The sequence below is a fragment of the Micrasema longulum genome, unplaced genomic scaffold (assembly GCF_059751315.1).
Source record: "Micrasema longulum isolate JH-2025_06_02 unplaced genomic scaffold, ASM5975131v1 h1tg000037l, whole genome shotgun sequence".
Lineage (NCBI taxonomy): Eukaryota > Metazoa > Arthropoda > Insecta > Trichoptera > Brachycentridae > Micrasema > Micrasema longulum.
The window spans coordinates 947315-972553 of record NW_028277244.1 but is presented as its reverse complement, the minus strand read 5'-3'; the positions used below and the strand labels follow the sequence as shown (position 1 = coordinate 972553).

General features: G+C 33.3%; 1 protein-coding gene across 3 annotated transcripts; it reads right to left on the bottom strand.

The window, feature by feature from the left end:
- Positions 1 to 16: 16 nt before the first annotated feature.
- LOC148285408 (YLP motif-containing protein 1-like) lies at positions 17 to 23446 on the bottom strand. Of its 3 annotated transcripts, none has more exons than XM_088225879.1 (10): positions 23256 to 23446; positions 22934 to 23106; positions 18074 to 18209; positions 12225 to 12872; positions 11995 to 12140; positions 9570 to 9758; positions 6649 to 6891; positions 5279 to 5333; positions 3005 to 3117; positions 17 to 1144 (listed from the first exon to the last, which is right to left on the bottom strand). In XM_088225879.1, the coding sequence occupies exons 2-10, from the start codon at positions 23087 to 23089 to the stop codon at positions 986 to 988; spliced, it is 1845 nt and encodes a 614-aa protein (XP_088082005.1). In that variant the 5' UTR covers positions 23090 to 23106; positions 23256 to 23446; the 3' UTR covers positions 17 to 985. The 3 variants fall into 3 exon arrangements, with proteins under 3 accessions (XP_088082005.1, XP_088081992.1, XP_088081998.1); XM_088225866.1 differs by having other exon boundaries at positions 15659 to 18209; positions 23256 to 23444; XM_088225872.1 differs by lacking the exon at positions 5279 to 5333 and having other exon boundaries at positions 15659 to 18209; positions 23256 to 23444.
- Positions 23447 to 25239: the final 1793 nt, after the last annotated feature.

Here is a 25239-nt window from a genome sequence, read left to right as displayed (position 1 = left end):
TGTATACATATTTCTCTTTTTGATGTCTAACGTAATAAACCATGTAGATCTGTCCATTTTTTTGGCAGCATTCAAATGTCACTTTGAATTCGTTGTTTGGTGTTATTCTAATGTTCCAAGCCACTTATGTGGCGTGGTGGGGATTAAGTCTTAAAACATTATTTACCATTCATGTTCTGATTATTTTGAGAATTTGTATTTTCCAATGTTATATAAATTTAATAGACCCTATCGCTTAAATTTACACTTAATTTAAGCAAAATCATCAAATATACGGTTCTAAGTTATCCATTATTAAAAAATAAATAAATTTCTTTACTGAAATGCTAAAGTTCAAAGTTGTACTAATATAATATTCAATAATCCAAAAAACCACCGCTTAGTCACATTTTCCTATATTTTTATTAATTCTGCGATCATTACAATAATTAAATGAAGTATAAAACCAAAAAGATCCAGTTAATATCCCCAAAAAAAAGTACTATAAAAAACGTGCAAGTGTTACACAAAATGACTAATATTTTCTATTACTAACGGTAAGGTAAATTAACAAAGGAAATATCAATCAGATAATTACTCTTATTTTAGAATGCTGAATCTAATTTTGTCTCGCAACTTGTCATAAGAATACTTACATAATAACCATCAAAGCAAAATAAAACAAATGTGCGACTATCAGCCGACTGGAAGAATCAGAATGTCTCTAAATCCTTAATCTTATCAATTGATAATTAAATGAGGATTAACTATTGCCCACTTGAGTATAATTAGCAGATCAATTTAGGCACTTTATTGCTTTGTACTAAATTTTACGACTTACATAATTACAAAACGAAAATAAATTACATTTTAAAGTCTACCTTGTCAATATTAATTTATTCAAGCCATAACCCAAAACAGTATGCAAAAATCCAAAGACTAAATGTATTTGTTAATTATGTTCAAGGGGACAAGAATGCACGCTAATAATAGTGAAAGTGATGTTTTAATATTTCTTGACTCTCTCGATGTACTTTGTCTGCGTGAGGGCACTGGAGCCTTGGGTAGGATCCGTCATGCGCTGCCAGTCAGTCTGCCCGACCACAAATCCTATTGCTCTCATCTTTTCTTGTTGCATCTTTTCTTCGATATCTGCCCAACGTACCTGGATAAGAGGTTATTTATTATACATAAATTATCGCCAAATTTTAAACAACACCTCTTTAGCGAGTATTTAAAATTGAACATAATTATGCAGAAAGCAGCTAGCCATAGAAAAGTGAAACTGAGATAATAGCACCTTTGTGAAAAGAGTGAATAAACAAATCTCCACAACAGTTGGAATGTTTTTGACTTTAACAAATGATGAACAAGGAATATTTTAGTTTTTTTTTTACATTACAAACAAGAATTTAATTATGTATTTGACCAGTTTTAATGATTTTTTAAATTCATTAAGATTTTCTAGTGCTGTGGGTGTTTTCTGCAAATTGAGAAATACCCATTTTTGTGATTGATACCATTTTCAGAAGGTGATTAAAACAATTTTTTGTATGAAAGCGGTCTGGCTGTTTTTAGCAGAACTGCACTTACTGCACCCGATAACATCATTATCTTATTTTTTCAAAATTGTGGACTGGCTGCTTTCTGCATAACTACGTTCAATTATGTCTCAAAACTGCATGATAAGACATTTGTAAAGCTGGCATCTTCATATTCCGTTTTTAAACCAGTATGGTGCCAGTTTGAAATCAATCAATACCATGTAGGTTTTAATTTGTGAGCCCCTTGGCCCAGACTGCCAAACACATGTTTATGTGTGTTCTACATAATGCTATAATTCCATAGGTCACAGTTGACTTTGACACAAAAACTTTTTACCATAAATTTGAACTCCTACCTGAAATCTAAGTATTCCATAAAATAAATAAACACAACTTTGTTTTTAATCGCTTCTTTTTTATTTTTCTACCAAGCGGTTTCAAAGCTATACAAGCTTCTTCATCAAGGTGTACTTGACTATAAATTAAAATATAAAATTGATCTAAGTATTGCATTTATTTTTAGGTTACAATATATTTTTTTATATCTCCTGCTTAGTTGTTTGTTGTCTACTTTTAATCATTAACGTTTTTGTATATTTTTTATTGAAATCAAAGTTGCTAGAATTCCATTCATCTGTGTGCTTTGTACTATGTATTTACCCAGCAACATATAATATTATTATATGTATTTACCCAGCAACACTTTATAAAAATGTCCTTCATACAAAAATAATCGGATTGAATTACTATTACATATTTTTTTATTCTTTATCCTTACTGATTTTGTATAAATATATTAAATTAAATAATAAAGATATCAGTCTCGAAGTTGTTACGAAAGCGATAAAACACGTAACTGGATATTACAAATCTGCGGATGTAAGTATCTATCGTCTTAAATGACAGAATACGCTATTGCATTTTTGCTTAGCATTTATAGGTTATGTTGATGAATAAACTTTAGTGTAAAGTTTATATTTGAAGCACTAACTTTGTGGTTATTCATTATAATAAAATAAATAAAACAATGTTACATAAACCTTAACAAAGAAGCTTGTTTGCTTTGAAACCGGTCGGTGAAAAATAAAAATTAGTGGTTAAAAACAAAGTTGTTTTATTTATTTTATTAAACTTTAGTGTTTACAATGTGTGCTATAAATATTAAGAGGATGTGCGGTCTGAATTTTCTTCCTACAAACGTATTCCGTATTTTTTCCCTGTATTTTGGCACAATTTATATTTTTTACACAGAAAATTTCTTTCGAATACTTTCTTTAAAACAAAAATTTTATCGATTCAGTTTTGGGGTAGGAAAAATGGAAATATATGAGACCTTGATTTTGTCTATTTACAAAATCAGTCTGGCGTGCAATTGTCTTTTTCACACAGTATTCGGACGTCTGCAAGAGTGGCAGAAAAACTATATTTAAATACGTATTCATAAAACCGGCTCCCCGCCACATATCCTCTTTAGAACTTACGGTTTTTTTCCCTGGTTGAGTATTCTTCTTGGCTGTCCACTCGTCTAGCTGTAGGAAATCTTCCATTGTTCCGGCTGCGTGGCGGAGGGGTTTGCTTGTTCCGTCAAGTCTCGCTGAAACAACAAATATCACAGATCAGATTCAACCCTCGCCGATGTCATTAAAAAATACTGTTTAATATCTTTATGATTTTATTTTCACATTACAATAGGCCAAAAGGCAGTGAATTACAGCACAGAACATCCAGACTTGAAAAGAATCGCATTAGTTTCATATTATCTTGTTGGAAGATCCGTAAAATCAGTTTGGTCAGTTTGTGATTTTTTTTACAAAAATAAGTAGATTTTATTTATTTCACTGTTTTTATGATGTGGAGAAGTTCATCGTTTCAGGGCCAGATTAGGTAGAAATTTCCTGTTTTTAGATCCGACCTTTTTTATTACGTGTGTTTTTTTATTCAATGAAGCTTAAATAATTTTTACTTAATAATAATTTAAAAAATTGAAACATAAATATAAATACTTATAATAATGAAAATTGAGGCTACCACACAGAAAAAAAACGTATTTATTTTTATTTTAAATAACTTTAGATGCTAACTTAAAAATAGTTATCTACATTATACATCGTTGGACTAATAAAATAAAAAGTGAAAATTAAAAATTAATAAATTTGGCATTATAGTTCGCCTGAAAAACTATTATTAAGAAAAATGTTGTGAAGGTATGTAATTTGAAGATAAGTTATTAATTGTTTATTTTATTTTCATTAGTTAATATTACATATAAACTTATATTCATAATTATTCTCTCACTTATAAGTTTACATTATTAGAATAAAATTTTTTTTTTTAAAACAATCAATTAGTTTTCTTCCATTTCCCATACTTTCAGGCATCTCATCGTGTAATTAATTTGAACCCTTTGTACATTACTAGCTTTCACCCACGAGTTTTCTCCGGTGGTATTATGGAGAAATTATTTAGGTAATTAATTAGTTGCGTCGTTTATCAATAAGAGTTTTTGTATATCAATAAGAATTTTACCCATGGAATGATATGTTTTATCAGGGTCGAAAGTAGCTTGGTCTTCGATGATTTGTTAGTCTGTGGCAGTGGTCGGCAAACCGCGGCTCGCGAGCCACATGTGACTCTTAAGCGTCTCGAGTTCGGCACACACAGCCCAAGTTTCACTTTTCGCTTATTTTGTCAACGGGTGAATGAAGAACTTTTGGGATAATTGCCACTGAAAGGTCAAACACGTGGCGAGGATATTGCAAACGCTGTCATTAAATGCAAAAAAAAACATCATCTTACACTCGATAAAATTGTTTCAATTTCAACAGATGGGACAAAAGGTGTGACCGGAGAGAGAATAATTTATGTTTCTATTTTAAAGGCATCAATTGACCACGAATTACTTGTTTATCGTTGCATCATTCAATAAGAAGCGCTTGGTGCGAAGGCATTTCCAGAAAAAATTCAATATTTTGGAATTGGTAATCAAGATTGTCAAAACAATTGGTCAATTATAAATTTGGCTTCGAAAAAAATCTTAATTCTTGTACCGCTGATATTTGGCTGTTTTAACTAATGAGTTTGAACCAAACTAACCATAGGTCATAGCAAATCAATTATAGAAATTGAAATAATTAATTTCAAAATGATTATTTTTGTCATCCTGCCTTACCGTCTACTTATTTTCAAATAATGTTGCTCATCATTACTATATTCCATTAATTTAAGTTTTGGAATAAAAAGTAAGTAGCCTGTTTTACTTCCCATCTCTCCGGCTATCCCTGTGCAAAAATCAAGTCGATCGGTTTGCTCCGTTGAGACGTCAAGGACACACAAACAAACACACGTTTGCATTTATAATATTAGTATTGATGTACATATTTTTTTTTTGATATCAAAAATCTTTACGCATTAAGCTATTTTGTTTTTTCTTAAGTGGTAGCCTTATCCTATTTCTATTATTATTTTCTAAAAATCTTAAAGTGGATAAATTACAGTTAGCCAATTTTATCTCTACGTGGTCTACATAAAAACATATCATTAAAAAGTGCCTTATTCAAACATAAAAATCATTGAATAAACATGTTTTCTTTTTACAGTTAACAGACTTAAGAGGCGTTAAAGTAAAATGGACTATTTATTGTACCCGAATAATATTGATATTATTACCAGTTAGCAATGCGTATCTGCGCAACATCTGTAATAAACATTATTAAGTGGTACGTAATAATGGAAACCGTTGAAGATGTGAAACGTACCTAGTTTGTCAGTGTCATCCATACTGTCCCACTTGGAGGTAAATACTGTCGGCACCTGTGAGATCATCTGTCATCTTTAGCTTTATTACGGACAGGCTAAATATTTCAAAGGGATTATCACAGAAAATACATAATTATTATAAAGTAAATTGCACACGTCTGCAAAATGAACCCACTACTTGATAGTAGATCATTCTGAAAATCAGATAATTCTGAAAATTTTATCTTATAGGTACAAGTATAATTATATTTGTTTCCAATTTATAAGCTAGCAACTCTCGCTACTGGACCGTAGATCTATTTTCCAATTTTTGCCGCGCGCAAGAAAACATTTATTGTATCCAATTTGCGGTAGGACTGAAGTTCCTCATTACAGTGTGTTTGTATAATATATAAATATTTACATAAATTATTAAGTGTTTTAGTATACGTATTATCATGCAATAGGGGAATATACAATAGTTAGTAAACAATATTATAAGAAAATTAACATTTTTCTCATGATAACCAGATGGATCAATATACATTCCTCTTCGGATTAGGTAAAAAATACATATCAGATTTTGCATGTTGGTTTAATTAATGTTCTGATGAAGAGACGGGTAGTCTGGAAACCGGAAGACATAAATAAGTCGGTAAATGGTTATATTTAGTACATATTAATCGAGGGCCAAATACAATTAGACTTTTTTGTACAAAAATGTTAAATAGCTATAATAGTGTATGACGTGAACTAAGCGTATTTAAAGGTGAAAATAACTTATTTTAACTCGATCAAGCTCTTAAAAGTGTAATAACAAAAAAATAATCAAAAATAATTTTATCAGTTTTCTAAAATATCTTGTATTTTGAAATATAGACACATAATATTATATCCCTATTAAATGTTTTACTCCTATACTTTTCCAAGTCCCTTATAAATAATTACATTTTAATGCATTCAAGGGGTTTTAAATTAAACCGAACATTTTAATTTTATGAAAATAAATTATTTAAGTGAAGACTTTCAGTATAAAGAACATGAAAAATTGTATGTTAAATAATATTTGTATAAAATTACATAAGTGAACAACAATGGAAACCGTGGTTGTAATATATTATTCAAAATATGTTCACAATATCAATAAATTTAATTGATAAATGATAGTAGGCTGTTAAAAAATATCGTAACAAACGCAAGATAATTAATTAATAAAGGAATAAACCTGTTGGTCATTCTTGCTGGCGTAATAGTCCCAAGTCGCAGCTTCGAAATAAGCTTACCATGGTCAAAACCTTCGGCGTAAATCATCGGATATCGGAAATATCAGAGTCCACGCTGGATTTGATCTCCTGTCAGATACTCATGATTCCGTATTATTAAGACTTACCTCTTCTTCTTCATTCTGTTGAACTAGTTCCATTTCCGTATTATCTTCATCACAGGAAACATCTTCCATTTGGACATGGTCGATAGCTGCAGTCTGTAGCAAGGTGGTAGCGTCCAGGCAAGTTAGGGAGACAGGCGTCGTGAACCAGTTGGATGCCATAGCCTCTATATCTTCTAACTTTCTTCCGTGGATGTTGTTTTTGTAACATGTCTGAACATCTTTATCCATGTCGCAGATGTATGTCTGAGAAACAAGATTTTTTTATTCATTTCCTTCCAACAGTTCAAACGGTGAAAAGACTCGAGCGAATAATTTAATATCTCTTACTTATTTATACTTTCAAAACATTTGTTTTTTTAAAAATATTTTTATTGAAAATAATGGGGTGTCCCGTACCGAGGGAAAATTTTTACTTTATTTTTTAAACATGCTTTAAATTAGATACTAAATCAAATTTTATTTTTAACATTCGAAGAGTACACGGCAAGAATGGACGCAAGAACGGGTAAAAAGAAGCATAAAAACCTTATTTGTGTGACTCTGGGTTCATGTATTTAATATAGTGAGTTTTCAATTGATGTAATATATTTATTTTTACATGCAATCACAGAAAAGAACAAACAAAAACTTCTACTTTACATTTTTTTTAAACTTGAAAAATGAGCTTGACTGTTTTATTGCCAGCTGTGAATATGACAGGGAACCACATTTTGTTCATTTTTAATATTTCATTTTATTGAACACATTCAGGAAAAAAATGGCATTAATATCTTGAAAATTAAAAAAATGCAATGAGTTTGTTTTAGCCGTGTACCATTCACTTATGCTGTAAAAACACCTTTTATCTAATTGGCTTGATCCAGTCATCAATCTGTGCGAAACCCACCTTCGATATCCACTTCTTGATAGCAATTTTATAGTAACAGTACTTCAATTAAGTTTTTTAAAGCTGGCGCGTTCACAATACCTACACAAACGCATTGCGTAGTATCTGTGAATAAGCTCATGGTATGACATAGCACGGCATACGCATTATGAAAATAATCTCTGTCTCTCTCGCGCTCAGACGCGCTCTTATGAGCGTGACAAAGACAACTATTGCTTTGTTAGTTGCTACTGATATTATAATAATAAATACACAGGATGCTTCTGTGTTCGTCTGAATTTCGCTGCGATTCTTAATAGTAAAAATATAATAATATTTATTCGACGTATATGTATTAAGCTATGGATTAAAAACACCGGTTTATAAATATATATGTATTTTAATTTATTCAAAATTCAAAAACATTTTTACTGTACAGAATATTGATTTTAAAAATCTTGATATAATATTGAATGTTTTTAAAAATCTCTTTTGGATTAGAGCGAAAAAAACAATCACTTAAGAAAATGTCATATATTTATTTATTTTTAAACAAGCATGTTTTTTATTTAATATTTTGTGTTTATTATAATAATAATTGATACAGTGTTATTAAAATGCGCAATACAAATTATATTGGAGTAAATATGTATACACAATTATTAATAAACAATAAAGATAACACATTTGGTTAAAATTTAATATAACCTTTTGTTAAATCAACATTCTGTAGATTTTAAATGCGTTTGTGAGAGTTTCGCGAACGCGCCAGCTTTAGTTAAACAATCAGTAGGTTGTACACTTTAATTGAGAAGTAGACCGATCCTCTTTGACCGAAAGTTATGTTAATTTTAAATTGTTTTTGCAGCATTAGTGTCGAGTGACTTTATAAAAAAAATATTCATAAAATTCTCTTTTGAAATTTGACATGAAAATTAGTCAAAAAAATTAAAACTAACACATTTAAAAAAGAAAAATGTATCCATATGTGCATTATTATTTCAATTTTAGGACCATTTTTTTAAATTCGTAAATTCGTGCTAGAAAATTGGGATCGAGTTTCAGTAGAGAAAGACCGAGTTCGCATATACATGCACATTTTTCCATGTTTCGACATGTAAAATTACGTATTGAAACAATAAATCAGTATACCCACGCACAGGCTATGCCTATTTCGGATATTTTTTCTTATCATTTGGTTCTATTATTATTCCCATGTACTGTAAACCTATGTAAATAAGAAGAAAAAAAACAGGAAACAAAAAGATCATAAAAAAAGATTAGACAGAATGGTGAATGTTACACAGTGCGTAAAGTGATCACTTATGCCTATTTCAACATCCTCTAATAATTCCTTCAACACAATTTAGATATCTATGAATCATAGATCATTTATTCATCTCTGTTAATCAGCCTATAAAAATAATATGGCAGCCCCTGTAAAGTAATGGCTAAGACAGGGTTTGCTCATAAATATTTTGATTATTCTCAAGCTTAGGTGTCATGCAAAAAAATTCATTAATAATCATCATCTTCAATAATTACCCAACCTCTAAAGATTAGAGGCGGTGAAAAAATTAAACAGTTATTCTTCCAAAACAGCTAAAACAGGTTCCCAAAAAAATGAACAGTTATTTTTGTAAATAATTGAAACCGTTTTTAAACTGTTAATGTAAAGAAAAACTAGTCGGGATATTAAACTGTTTAAAAAAACTGACTTACTCCCCCTCATAAACTAGCCAGGGTATGTGAAACTGCATCTTAAAAAACAGATTAGAGCAGCGTGGCTTGTAACACATAACAGTTTAATAACCTTTAGTGAACTACTACTCCTACGCTGTTTGAAACTGTTTCACAAAACGATTATTTTGTTGAAACAGTAACTGCTACTCCTTTTAAATAACCGAAACGCCCATCTCTACTAGAGATCATACAAAACTAGTTTCAGTGACAGATTTTGAAGTTAAATAATGATTTAAAACATAAGATAAATATTTTACGAGTATTTTATTAAAACACTTAAATAAGTTGGCAAATATGTAGTGAATATTCTTACCGTAAAGCCATGTTGTTTAGCCTGAACCAGCATGTCTATAAAATGATGCTCTTGATTATTAATACCATCAACAATAATAAAAGAGAAGAATCCATCAGCTAGAGTTTTCTTGAAAGATTTGATCAGAGATGTTATATAAACTTCTTCCATAGAACTGTCATACTCGTATTTCATCTCCCTCGATATTTTCTATAAAGAAACGTTAGTTATCAATGCGAGAGTACCCGTCAATCCTGTTAATGCATAATATAATCAGGTCTCCGGCACAAGGGCAAGTATTCGGAAGAAGCAAGCGGTGTTGTCACTCTTGACTTGAGATGACCACTTGCCGCATCTGCCTAGATCATGCCACGACTACCTAGAGTACATTTAAATAGTTCCTAAGATTAGGTGGAGCATGCAAGCTCATTGTATTTTTTTGTTTTTTATTTATTTAATTTTACAATACGCCCAAGAGGCGTTTTCAAAAGTTAAACAGGTAAGTACAAACATAGTAAGTAATAATTTTTAAAATAAACAACACTTTTTTTGTATCTGTGTAGAAACAAAAAAGCATGCTGCAATGCAAAATAAAAAGTGAAACTTTGCATAGTAAAAAAGAAAAAAAATATATTGATATAAGAAAAATATTAGAATTAAAAAGCAAATTATAAATGACTAGTAAAGAATTTAAACAAAAAAAAATGGTATTAACAAATTAATGTTAAAAACAAATAATGAAAATTAGTTTACAGTAAGTATATATAAGATAATAACATAATATATCGGCGTTGCACATCAAATATGGGCCATGTGACTCGGAGCACATTCTGAGAAAATCGTAAAAATGCGACTTTTCGGCATTAAGTCATTAATATTTTAAATAAATATATTACTTTATTGAAAAACACTGTATTTTTCCTACTCCGTCCATACACAGAAGTGTTATTTTCGGTTTAGTTTATTTTTTAAATAATTTTTATCGATTTTCTCAGAATGTGCTTCAAGTCACGTGGCCTGGCCTATATTTGATGTGCAATGACGATATGGTACACAAAAATATTAGAAAAATTAATTTCAGAAAGAAATAAGATAATAATAATACATAAAATGTGCATGAAAAACAAAGTTTTATTACGACTTTAATAATTAGTTTTAAACAATGCATTTAAGAACGTTTTAAAATGAATAATTGTTGTATTAAAAATGTCTATATCACAAGTAAATTTGTTTGCTAAGGAATGTTAACGCGGAATCGAAGAGTTTCGTGCAGTTGCAAACAACTCTGTACTTCTAGTGACTCGATTGGGTATTTTGAAGTTAATAAGATTCAGGAGTTCACAACAATCGAGCTCCGAATTTAAAATAAAAAAAGAAGGTCATTTATTTTTCTACGATCTTCTAATAAAATTAAATTTAAAGTGTCTAATAGATACGTGTAATTTATGCTATCTAAGGAAATATTCAATTTAAAATTTACGAATATATCATTGATGCCAATTTATTAGGGCTTTCATAAGCCTGTTGATTATCTTTTTAAAAAAAGTTGGTAGCTACATTTTACTAGTTATGACATATTGAACTTTCAAAGTTAAAAGCTCACACCAAATAAACAATTCAAATAATAAAACCATATTATAAAATATTCATTTTTGTATTCGTAAAACACAAAATATTTTTATTTACTTTTTAAAAAAATACTATTTGATGCCATTTATGAAACATAATTTTTTTAATAATTACCAGCTTGTGCCAGAAACCCAACTGATAATAAAGATAGAGACAATATAAACATCACATTATTAGCAATATGCAGCATGCTAATTATTAGTCATTATTATCCCCCTTTCTGCATCCAGTGGTGCATAGGGCACCACATTAGTAAATCAAATGCAGCGCACCTTATCATCGGTCACAAAAAGATTATCAGTTCAGAAGCGATGAAATATCGCAGTTCAATATACCATTAAAATCAATATTTAACATCCACCTTGCGGGAAATCGAACCCAGGACCTAAAGAAGGTAGGCGAATGCGCCAACTACTACACAACGGAGCAAAGCAGTAGTTGACACCATTACGAGTTAACTGACGTGGCGCTTGTTCGAAATGCCGAATAAAATCAGAAAACCCCGCTACTTGTGAGATAAGGTCTGGTTTGGTGTTCTTTACATTGAGGAAACAAATTACAGATCGTATCTCACAAGCGGCGTGATTTTCCATTTTATTCAGCATTTCAAACAAGCACCAAAAAACATACCTAACTGTCAGCTAATCCATAATGGCATCAACTTCCTCAATAGAACGAACAGGCACAGTAGCACAGAGCGCAAAACTGTGATGGCAAGCAATTAAAACGGAGCTTACTTTCCGGATATACCTCGTAGGCACATGCAACGGTTGAAATGTGGAACTGTAGGTTTCCTAAATTAAATAAAGATAAGTACCTTCCGATCCGGATCAGTTTCGTTGACTTCTGTTTCAGTCATGAAATAATCATCGATGGATAAAATTCTAGGTTGTGATCCTTCATTTTCTAATTCGCGCTCTTTGATTAATTTAGCTAAATATGATTTTCCACTGCCGGGTAATCCTTAAAAGACAGATACACAAGTGTTATCATAATGAAAATTATTGAAATGTTTATGAAAAGAATCAAATAGAATTGGATATGTACCTCGTAAAATAATAGCTATTTTTTCAGGTCTGACATCTCGCCCCGGGGTTTCCAGTAAATCATCTATCATGACTATATTTTTTGTTGGTTCATCGTCCAAGTCTAAAATTACTATTGGTTCATCATTTAGCACTCTTGGGGCATTTTCTCTTCTTGGGAATTTTCTTTCTCTGGAATGACTTCTATCATATCTTCCTCTTTTCTCCCGACTTCTCTCCCGACTCCTCTCCCGGCTTCTATCTCGACTTCTATTGCGACTTCTATCGCGGCTTCTATCGCGGCTTCTATCGCGACTTCTATCGCGACTTCTATCGCGACTTCTGTCTCTCCAGCTCCGGTCATCATTCCAATTTCTACTCCTTTCCTCTCTCCTACTCGTGTCTCTATCCCTCTCATTGTCGTTTCTCCTATATCTGTCTTCTCTGTATCGATAGTCGTACCTGGAAGCTGACGGGGGTGAATTTCTATCACCCCAATCGTCTCTCCTTGTCTCTGGTATTGTCTTATTTTGATACTCGTGTTTATTTCCGGACATTCTTATAAAATTGGCAAATTCCTTTTGTGTGAGATTGGCATCAGATTTTCCACTTTTTTTGCTCGAAACGTGATTATAATCGAAAGTTTGAACAGGTTCTAAAAAATCTAAGTCTGCAAAATGTTTAAAGGTTATGTAATTTTCGTTTACTAGAGTGGAAAAAATAAGAAAACATATTTAGATAAAGATAAAATATAGCTCTAAAGTTCATCGAGTAAATAAATGCTAAAACCAAAAAAAATCTTGCCAATATTGTATAAAATAAATAACAATTAATAATAAATTACTTAAAGAACTTAAAAACAAATAATCAAAAAAAAAAAAAACTACAGATTAGACCTTATAAACAATTCAAGAAGGCACCATAACTCCAGAAAATCATTGTAAAACTATTAGTCGGTCTATCGATAGTAAAATATTTTTTGTTGAGTAATATAGAATAGATCGAAGGTTGAAATCAACACACACAGCAATCGGGAAAAAAATATGGAAGTATGAACATCGGATTCAGCGATACAAAGTACACAGTGGACTTAAATCCAAAGATTTCAAAGACCCACTCATGGTGGCATGCGAATTAGACGCTTAATGTACCCATACTTCATAAAAAAAATTCAACGATTTTGCTGCGAGATAATTGCATAATTTTTTTCTCCTTCGAGACCTATTCAGATGTGTTTGGTTTGAAAATTTTGCAATTGTATAACTTGTAATAATATGAAGTAAGCCGCCAAATCTCTTTGAGATGTACATTTTTAATGAACTCCTACAAAATAAAGAAACACTGGAGGAATAAAATATATTTTTTTACTTTTCTAGATCTTGAAAAGAGAGCTAAAAAATAGTGCATCTCTCCGTCACAAAAATACACCGCATTTACAAATAATGTTCAGTGCATACGATGAGTTAATTCTATTTAAAGGGTCTTATAAATTTAGAATGAAATTTACAAAGAATTTTTTTATATAAAAATGAAAAGAAAACGTGAAATTGTTGACTTGTTAAAAAAATGTTGAAACAGAAAATTTTAGGACGACATCATACAATTGAACTTGGTAATGCTCATGGAAATAGCAGGATCTCAGATGTAATGGGGAAGCATTCGTTGACATTTTAATTCATGATTTTCTAAATACAATTATTCAGTTTAATAATGAGCTACTTTTCGGACATACTGAATAAAAATATCGTCCACAATAGGGCAAAAGGGGTTCTCTCGTTACTAGAACGAAGGGTCTATGAAATACTGAAGAGAAAAAAAAAATCTTTTGATTCCCGCGAAATTGCCCACCTCCCATTTTTTTATTAGAGATCCATCAAAAAGCGAAAATTTAAAAACTGTTAGTTACGTCAATTTTTTTCAGTGACGCTTTTCTGCCGTCAGTACGGCTGTGAAACGTATATGTTCACGGGAAAAAAATGCACAAATTATCAGTGACACAAAGATCTATGGAAAGGAGAATGCTGGGTATTTCATCGAGAAACAGAAGAACCAACACATGGATGAGAATGTGATCAAAGGTCGCCGATGTAGTCCACATGGTTGCCAGCCAGAAATGAAGCTGGACTGGTCATATAGGCAAAAGAACCACAGACTCTAGATAGTACTGGAATGGTGACTGAGAACAGGCAGAAGTGTCGGCAGGCCTCAGGCAAAGTGGTCTGATCACATAAGACGGGTTGCAGTAAGTCGTTAGATGCGGTTGGCTCAGGAAAGGGAGATTTAACCTTACTGTCCTAAAAACACCCGCGCGTTACGGTGCTGTGTAGTCACTACACATTAAAAAAATAAAAGATTTAAAAAGGGAAAAATTAAATATTTATAGGGAATGGCTTTAATTAATTATAATTTAATTCAAAATATTTCAAATCTAACTGCTGAAAACATGAAGAAACCATTGGGTATCGCTAACGACTCGGGCGAAACGTGCAACCACGCCAACTTCCCGAGAGCTACTAAGTAGCTAGTACTGGACTACGTGACTGGACATGTAGTGGACGTGTAACGCCAGGTGTTATTGGTATACTGTGAGTATACTTTATTTATTTATCCCCGATTTCCGATAAAATGCTTTTTTTGTGCCTAATAAGTACTTATTATTTAATAACAAATTATTTCAGTCGATACGTAAATGTGTAATGGAGGAATACTGAAAATCTAAACCCAATATTTATTATATTTATAAAGATATTATAGTTATTAGATGCGATGTGCACTAGCTACACATCACCGCGCACCGGGGAGGGAGGGTTAAGGGGGCTACCTGATGATGATGAGTTACATTCATGTATGTATATTTATCTGTTTACTTAATGACACAATATGCGATGGTGATTGAATTTAAAAAACCTTTCTCCCGTATAACGGGTAATGCTATCTTCCTCGTAATAACTACGTTCCATTGTATAATAAATTTAATTACCAAAGCAGTATCCAAATGTCAACAGAGGTAATGTTAGCGATGAATTTTGAGCGAGAAATCATAAAATTCCATACAGTCAATTATAGTATTATATGTAAGAAGTTATCGCTTCTTGTATAAATATATTTTTTAATAACTGGGGCTGGGTATTTAAAGAAAACCTAATCATAATAATTCCACGTCCACTCCCTAATTGGAGTATATGGTGTCGACCAACAGCCTCCGGGACTCTGTCGGCTGCCAACTCCCTCGCATCCTCCCAAGTCAGGTTCCCGTCGCGCAGTTCCGACGTGAACGGTCAACACAACGGAAAACACAAGCGCGCGCAATCGGGCAGAGTCAGGAAAGGCCTAGTCTGAATTACGGGTGAATTCTTGAAATGGTATCTCTATAAGGTGCAATGCTGCAGATAATCATGTTTTACACATTCAAATAGAATAATTTCTTCAAAACAATGTAATATGTTTAGTACTCACCACGTTCGAGTGACTTGTGCTGATAATCCAAAACAGTTACAGGTTGGAACAGAGGAACATCCAACCACTTGGGTTTTTCTTTCTCAACGTTTTCTATTGGCTTATTCGGCGGGTCCTTTGGTAACCTGCGCTCGGCATTGTAATCAGCCTGCCTGTTGTTTGAGTACAGCATATCTGCGTTCGTGTCATTATTTTGGAAATTATTTCTCTCAGATTGGGCGATATTAGCATCCATTTGGTACTGAGGTGTGTTACTCGTGCCTTGCATTCTCGGGTTGATGTTTCTCATCCCCTGAGGCGCATTTCTCATTGGAATATTATCATTGAGTGAAGGTATTCCATTGTTCCTCTGTTTTATATCCATGGGTCTCATTCCTTGATTCATATTACCCTGGTACGTAATTTCTCTTCCCTGATACAAATCCCCTCTTTCTTGATTCATATCCTCCAGTTCGTGGTTTATATTCCCTCTTCCTTGATTCATATTCCCCATTCCTTGGTTTATGTTTCTCGCAGTCTGATTAAAGTTTCCTCTTCCATGACCGATATCTCGCATTCCCTGATTCATGTTCCCCATTCCCTGATTCATGCTCCCCATTTCCTGGTTCATGATACCCATTCCCTGATTCATATTCCCCATTCCCTGATTTAAGTTCCCCATTCCCTGATTTAAGTTCCCCATTCCCTGATTTAAGTTCCCCATTCCCTGATTTAAGTTCCCCATTCCCTGATTTAAGTTCCCCTTTCCCTGGTTCGTGTTCCCCATTCCCAGGTTCATGTTTTCCATTTCCTGGTTCGTATTCCCCATTCCCTGGTTCATGTTCCCCATTCCCTGGTTCATGTTCCCCATTCCTCGATTCATGTTTCCAGTTCCTTGGATGTTTCCAACTCCCTGGTTCATATGCCTGATTCCTTGGTTTATGTTCCCCATTTCTCTCATTCTATTACCAATATTTCCCATACTCTGATTCATATTTTCCATTCTTGAACCTGTGTTCCCCATTCCGTGACCCATGTTCCCTGTCCCTTGATGAACGTTTCCTGGTCTTTGATTAAAGTTTCCTACTCTCTGGAAATGATCCATATTTTCCTGTGAAAATCCTTGTGGAGAGTTTACTCCCCCTTGACGAGAGTTTGGATTGGCCTGTTGCATCCCCCGCACAGGCATATAAGAGCCCTGTGGGGGTGGTATTCCCATTTCTTGTTGCATGTTAGATTTACCCATCTCACGATTGCTCGATGGCTGTTGAGTTGAAGGGAGGGTTGGTTGTCCTTGATTGGTGTTTGGACTGTCAACGCCAGACTCTGCTACAGTAGAATTTGCATTATTATCCCCAGTATTAGCTTGTTGATTAGGTGAATTCTTGTTCACATTCTGACTAACCATGGACAACATTTGAAGCAATTTTGTATCACCTAGAATATTACTCAATCCTTTGGATATTGCACTAAGGTCTGGCTTATTCTCTGGAACAGCATTACTAGAAGACATTTTTGAATCTTCAGCATCGTCATCTAAAACAACAACTTCTTTACATTTTTCTTCATCTACTAAATCTAATCCGGGTATGCCTTCACCATGTGGAGCATTGGGAAGAAAATCAGTTCCATCATCGGGATAGTCCAAGTTATCACAATAGTTATTATCATTGTTCTGGTTTGTATCATAATCGTTATTAGATTGGTATTCTTCCTGAGAGGCATAATCATTACTTTGTGAATTAGAATCGTAAGAAATAACTTCCTTTAGCGGTTTGACGACAGGTGGTTTTGCTTTCTCTATGGCAGTCATTCTTCGCGCTCTCATCTGTTCCTTTCTTTGAATCAACTGCTCTCGGCACTTCCGGAAAGTATTTTCATATTCTTCATAAGCGGCTTTATCGGGGTGATTGACATTTTGTTCCTTCCATTTTAAAAAGTCTTCTTCCCATTTAGTGAACTGTTCATCAAACAACCTTTCTTCTTCTGTTACTAGACCGGCATCCAGATTACCAGATGCTTGGTCCTGCGTTTGGTCTGCATTATAAGTTTCATTTTGCACCGTATTCCGAGAATTATCAGTATTTTGATCATTAAACCGGTTTTCATTCCGAGAATTAGAAGAATGGTTGTACGTTTCACGTCTGTTCCATTGATCATTTTGAGAGGAATTTCGGCTTTCGTGAAATGCCTTGCCCGCATTGTTATCTGATGCTCCATAGCGGTTGGAGGTATCAGTGTAATCGCTCTTCTCATAATCGGAGGATTGATTTTGGTAGGGGTAATTTTGCGACGAATGACTATAACTTGGCGGGGGCACGCTAGAGTTGAAACTGGGCCGGTTGGAGCCGGAAGTGCTATAGTTATGATTGTTAGGTTGAAACGACTTGTCGGGGAAATTACGAGAGCCAGGTGAGATTTCATTGGTATTCTTACTCTCATGTCCGGAGTGCGGTGGCGGGCCGTCCGGGGGTGGCGGGGGGGGCACAGTGGGCGCTGACACGGGGAGGGGAGGAGCGGGCCCCGGAGGGGGGGGCGCCACCCCCACTGGGGTATACATGGCACCGTTCACCTGCAAAATACAAAGTAATATTAAATGATCAAGAAAAATATGGCAGATTTATTTGATTTGTAAAAAAGTAACATTCGTTTTACAAATAAAATATTTTATTTTCCTTTGATGCCAGGAAATAGTTTTGTATGCGCAATATGTCCAGATATTTCTATATAATAAGATAAATGAAGACATGAGTGGATGAAGGCGTTATGTTGCAAATTTTAAAAAATGTACTTTTCATTAAAGTCATTACGATTTTATGTACATAATTCACATAAAGCCAACTACACCACCAAAAAGCAGTAGATAACGATTTTGAGAGCGAATGAAGGTGTTATTTTATCAACAATTGTACAGGTGTTCAAAACATTAACCCCAGATCTCTGCTTTTTGTTTTTGTCACACACTCGTGTCTTCAAATCATAATTTATGTGCAAAAAATTTCGACCTATTTTTTTAAAAATACTTTTGTTTATACAACATCAAGTACCTAGATTCATTATATTTTTATACATTTATTGTCCCGCTATACTGCCCTCCTAAGCTTAAGTCATAACTGAAAGATTTTGTCTTGCATTTTTCTGCTTTTGTAATAGATATTCGATAACCTCACATGTTTACTAAGCCAACAGGGCATTTCAGCTTCTCAAATATGAAATATTATCTTATAATTTATTTTTTTCTAATTTAAAAAAGATATCAGATGGTCGAAGCATAAAAAATTATATCTAATCTATATTTTATAGGTAATCTCTGGTATAAATTGCAATTTAGGGTCAGGTAGGGTATAAATATATATACTTTATTGTTTCATTGCTCCAGTACTTCTTCCAACCAACAAAACAATTCATTGATACCGAGATTGCATAGGTTAGGTAACACTTATGGAACGGCTGCAGACATTCTGTCCAATTCTTTACTATCTCATAAGTACACAATATCAAGTTTATTTGTAGCTGCTAGTCAAACTATTATTGACAATTCAATTCCATAAATTAAAAAAATACTTCCTTGTTTATTTTTATTACCTTATACTTGTTTTTTATTTTTTACTATTATATCAAATTGCATTGTAGTATTGGCAAATACGCATTTCATATACATATTTTTATTTCTTCTTTTTTCGCGATAATATATGCTTGCTTGTTTATTAATTTAACTTAAATTTGTCTTTCTTGCTTACCGAAACACTTTATTTACTGTGTTTGCTTTACAGAATTTATTTCATAGGTTTATATCTTTGCATTTTTTGTTTATATGCTTACTGTTTTTTCTTGCATACCTTTGTTATTATTGTTTTTTTACTTTGTAAAACTTTTTATCATATCCTTTCTAACTAATTTCACATATTTTTTCTGTATATTCTGTATTTATTATTTAGTATGTTAGCATGTATTTTATTTTTATTTTTTGTAAATGCCTTTTAGGGGTTAATAAACAAAATAAATAAATAAATGAGACAGTGAAAAAAGTCGGGTAAATAAAAGACAGCATTATTGCTAACACATAATTACTTCAAAACAATAACAAAAAAACACTAGTTATATTTACATATTATATAGTAAGTACTACCATTATAAAAATGTTCATTTTATTACCATAAGTGGCTTTAAAAAAAATATGTAAAAGCATACCCAATTATTTTCACAAAATATTTCAATCTTGGCAAACAAGCATTTCTTATATTGCGAACGCCTGACGCTGCATGTTGCTGCTTGCAGTGTCAATCGACGCTGGCAGACTTTCTGTCTACCCACACAAACATAAATCAGTGTTGCTTTAAGCTTTGACTGGAAAGAGCGAGTTTTTTTGTGTGGGGTAAAATTGAGACGCCGTACAGGGTAATTACAAGACAGTGTACGTGTAAAAATGAGACTAAAAGGACTGATCTTAACTCCTAAATGCAACAAAAGTACAGTAAGAAACTTAAACAATGAAAATGACCTTTGTACAGCCATGCGGCTCATCAAAACTGGAAAAATGTCTCTTCGTAGAGCAGCTAACAATTTAAAGTTGATAAATCACTCTTAAGTGGGCGATTTTCTGGTAAACCTGTCTAAACAAGGGAGAAAAACTACATTGAACGGCAAACAAGAAGCAGACCTTTAAAAAAAATAATTATGGCTAAATGGGGATTCGCATTGACAGCAGAAGAAATGAAATGTACCGTTCAAACATATATACACGAAAATAATTACATTGTGTTACCTGTGATTCTTTCGGCTGTCTTATATTTTGTATTTAAAATAACCAATAAGTTGGTACGGTGATTTAATGTTAATTTTATAATTTTTATTTGTGTTTTGCATTTTAAAAAGAAATAAAATACTTGATTTTTATAAAAACTGTAAGGTTTTTTCAACTTCAAGTAAGTAGAAGTAAGTATTATTAAACCTACTTGCAAATTCAACCCAAACTCTCTCATATTGAAGTCTTATTATCCTATTTCCCGTACGTATAGCATAGCACTGCTGCCACAGTTGTTTTGTTTTTGCACTCCAGTGCCTTTTTTGCCCCATATTGAGGGTAAAAATAAGACAGAATTTTTATTTTTTCCCCCTTAAATAGTTACAATTGTTAAATATAATGAAAGACTATTCAAACATGTCTAAAAATATATACATTAACCCATTGCAACACAAAGCCGGCGAATCGCCGGCCAAGGTCAATTTGTCACTGACTCACAATGCCGGCGATTCGCCGGTTTGTCTTTGAAGTTATTTTTTTTTTAATATTAAAACTAAATGACAATAACTTTATTAATAAAAATGACATAAATAAGTATATTTCGGTTACTGATTTCATAATAAAATGTAATAATCACAATTTATTTCACATTATATATTATTTAGTCTTAATGTTATTGTAATAAAAAAATGTGTCAAAATTAAATAATGTGTTGTATGAACAAATTATGCCATCTTTATTAGTGGTGCAATGGATTAAACTAGATTCTTTAATAAGAAAATATGAAAGATATAAATTTCGCCTTGCCATTTGCCACAATTAGGTCCCCAGGAGTGCAGCCTTCTCCCATTAGTAGGCATGTCTGAAGGTGGCTGTCGTCCTGGGTCACACAATATATCATCACCAGAAAGGTACCCCCCCACCTTTGGAGATTTGTTTACATCATGTAACACCCACCCTTAGTCTGTTGAGGGCGATCCATAGGGAGTATGGTAGGTGTTCACCTCCTTGGATACCCTCATGTGGATCCATCCACGGTCTCGCTCCGAGATCCTGTTGCCATAGTTCTTCTCTCCGTTGTTGTGAGGATTCAATGCTTTGATAAAACTGTTTCTAGATCTCAGGTGTGAGGCAGTTGGTTGGCGATGGTGTAGGGGATGTCTAGGATCGTGAGTTTATTGTACCTCACTCCTTCTGCGGCTGTCCTTCTTCGAATGTGTGGTGGAGCGATTCCGATGATTTGGTATGTTTTATCAGTCGGTGTTGGCTTGAGGCATCTTGCTACTATTTGTGCCATTTCATTGACTGCTATATCCACCTGTTTGGAGCGGATTTTTGCCACACCGGACACGCATACACCACACCATGCATAAGATAAAATTCATCAATATGATGAATGAGAATGGTGCAAAGACGCAGCCTTGCCTCACACCAGTGGAGACCCCGAACTAATCGGTCAAAAAACTGCTGATTCTCACACAGGATTCAACACATGAGTCATATAAGATTTGATATTTATCATTTTGTATGTTATAAGAAAGTATTTAACGTAGGATTTCTCAAGAATACTTATATACAATGTACCAGATAATATGACCCTTTTTTTAAATCCTTCGCAAATCAGAGGTTCTTAATTTATTATAGAAATAAAAGACGAGCGATACTTGAATCCACAAATTTGGAATATCTAGTGACCAGTTTCATCGCTTTCATTTACTTTCACATAATTTTGAATTCTCTATCCTTACCTCTGTTTTGTATAAATATACTGAACTCCTCAATAAAGATACCAGTCTCGAAGATGTCACGAAAGCGATGAAACCAGTCACCGGATATTCCAAATTTGTGGATTAAAGTATCACTTTTTTTTCCATAATAAATTACAATGAACTTCCATTAAGAATTTTCACTTATAAACTTGGAGGTTCTTAACATAAGATGCCGCCGGATAATTTTTTGTAATACTATTCTATTAAAAAAAATTATTGAATGTAACGCAAATGAGGTAGCCAGCGATTGATGGTGTTTAAAATGAACACCAACACCTTTCCTCAGGCCATTTTTCCATAACACTTTCAAGGTGAACTGCTAAATATGAAGAGGCTTGTAAATTATGACTTTTTACCAATTCCTTCCTCATACAAACAAATCACAAACACATCTGTTAACTTCAACTGACCTCGAAATGAGTCGAAACACTAACCTTGCCGTATAATGTATTCGTATGCGTAGGGCGAGTAGGACTTTGGCATATCACAAAGGTTTTATGGTTGCGGGTATGCTTTTTAGTACCTGGACGTACAGGATAGGGCTTGTTGCGTTCGGGCAATAATATGGCGGACATATCACGTACGTTCGTAAGGGTAGGACGGTTAATGCGTATTTATACATAAATATAAGTACACTTTTAGTAGGTAGCACTGTTGTAATTTACTATGGTAGGTAGTGTTATGTTACAACAATGAGCTTGGAGGCAATTCGGGGAGCGAAAACAAAATGATATCTTTCTTCTAGTGTCTCTTAGTATAATGATCGAATAATGATGCCCTCACCTGCCACTGAGAATATTGCTGTTGCCACTGCGACCATTGCTGCCAATTTTGCTGCTGCATTAAGGTCCACTGCTCCGGAGTGTAGCCACTGAGGCCAATCATCTCCGGCTGAGCCGCGGGCTGAGCCACAGGCTGATTCCACATTGGCCATGACATATTGCTTCAATACCCACCTGAAAACCGATCGAACATCACGAGGCTATCAAAACCGACCGAGTATTCTTTAAGTTCAAAGATAGCACTTATTATTTAGTATCAAAATCACAACAGAACATGACTTATGTTGCCAAAATATACACACAGCGAGCTACAATCAACTAACCGTTAAAACGTATTAAATCAAACGATAAATACGACCTAGAATATATTACAGTAGATTAAATCACACAATAATCATCAATTCTCGATTAAATAAAAATAACAGCGCCGAAACCCCATGGCTGACAAACAAGACGAGAAATCGACAGAAAACAGAAACAGAACTAGGAGGCGAAGTTCCATCTTCTTTCTTGTTCCAAGTTTTATGGCTTAAATCTCAAAACCAAAGAGTAGATACAAAAAAGGGGAGCGGTGTAATTTAGCGGTGATATTGGTACCATTTTATTTTATTCTTCTACATGTATTAAAACAGTTATACTCATTTACTTGGGAATTAATATTATTATAATTATATTGTTTCTTGCACGTGTCCAATTACCTAGTGTTTTTTAGGGTTCTGTTTCGTATGCACTAAACTCATATTGACTCGTAAAATTGAAATCCTGTAAGTTTTTAGTAATTTGCTTGTGTTTTAAAAGTTAAATGTACTAGTTATTTTTATTTGTGGAATTGCGATGACGACAGTTGAGAGTGAAATATGTTTTTCGACACTAAAGCAAATTAATACTTTTTTAAGAAACTCTATGAGCCAAGATAAAGTGCATTCGCTATGTTAGGTATTTTGTAAATTTGTGTATCATATTGGAAAAATCTACAAAGATATAAATATATTCATGTATTTTTTTTTTTAATGTGTGAGAACTATTATGAAATACGAGTACACATGTACATATTTAGTAAAAAAAATACTCCCCCATTTTTAACCCCTTCAGTCGCCACTGATAACATATATGGATATGTAAAAATACAGGTTGATCATTTTACAACATTAATATTCTTCTTCTTCAGCCTCGTTCTCTCCACTGCTGGATAAAGGCCTTTTCCAAGTGTATCCATTCCTTTCCATCACCTGTTTTTATCATCTATGTTTTACCGGCTATCGAGTCAATGTCATTGACCCATCTTTTTGTGGCCTTTCAACACTTTTTTGTTTGCCCATGGTCTCCATTTTATTATTCTGGGTGTCTCTCTGCCATCATTTTGCTTCGCCAAGTGTCCTGCCTACTGCCATTTTAATTTTGCTGCCCAATCCACGACATCTACGACTCCGGTTCGGCGCCTTATTTCTTCATTTCTTATTATGTCTTTTAGACATACACCAAGCATTTGTCTTTACATGAATCATTGCCTGCATTTTAGTTTCTGAATACTTTTCTGAGTGACATGGTTTCAATTCCATATGTCGTAACCAGCAATATACACAATTCATAGACTTTCATCTTTTTGAGAATACTGGGACTTGTTTATTTTCAAAAATATACTTAAGCTTGCCGAAAGCTTACTTAGCCCTTTTCTTTTTGGTTTCTCCACTGTTTTTGTTCACCAAGTTTGACTTTGTGTTCTGGATATATGTAGTCATCAACCACTGCGATTTTATTTTTGTTAATGAAAATGTCTTTATTAATAATGTCTTTAAAAGTTATTCGCTCATATAAAAAAAATATTTTAGTATTAATAATTATGTCTACCGTCAAAACATGATAATCACCATTTTTTCTTATCGCAGAGTATATTTTATTATTTTCAATTGTATTTAGTCTTAATCCCAAGATATTGAGCATAGTATGAAAATGCACAAAACATCCAAATTGTTTTTTTAGTTTTATTCATGTTAACAAATCAGTAACATACATACTTGTATTTTTGTTCCCGCAAAGCCGAAGCTTGTCTTCGGGCTACATTACATTTAAAAAATATAAGTAAGTACATAGTTTAATAATAAATGAAGAATAAAATATATTTATATGCACACTGAACTTTCACTTGCTGTTTTTAATATTTTTTTAGCGAAGTTAGGTATTTTTCCTCATGATTTTCAGCTGGTATTAAATTGTACAGTTTTGGTACTACACTACCCATTGTTCTATCTCCATAGTAGTTCTTCTGTCGTGGTACCGTCAGCTGCTGTGCCGATACTTGTCGGTACG

Coding starts and splice junctions, on each gene's coding strand:
- LOC148285408 (XM_088225866.1), bottom strand. CDS start 23,089: ATGTCATGGCCAATGTGGAATCAGCCTGTGGCTCAGCCCGCGGCTCAG. Junction 18,210..22,933: donor AGCAATATTCTCAGTGGCAG/GTGAGGGCATCA, acceptor TGTATTTTGCAG/GTGAACGGTGCCATGTATAC. Junction 12,873..15,658: donor GCACAAGTCACTCGAACGTG/GTGAGTACTAAA, acceptor AACATTTTGCAG/ACTTAGATTTTTTAGAACCT.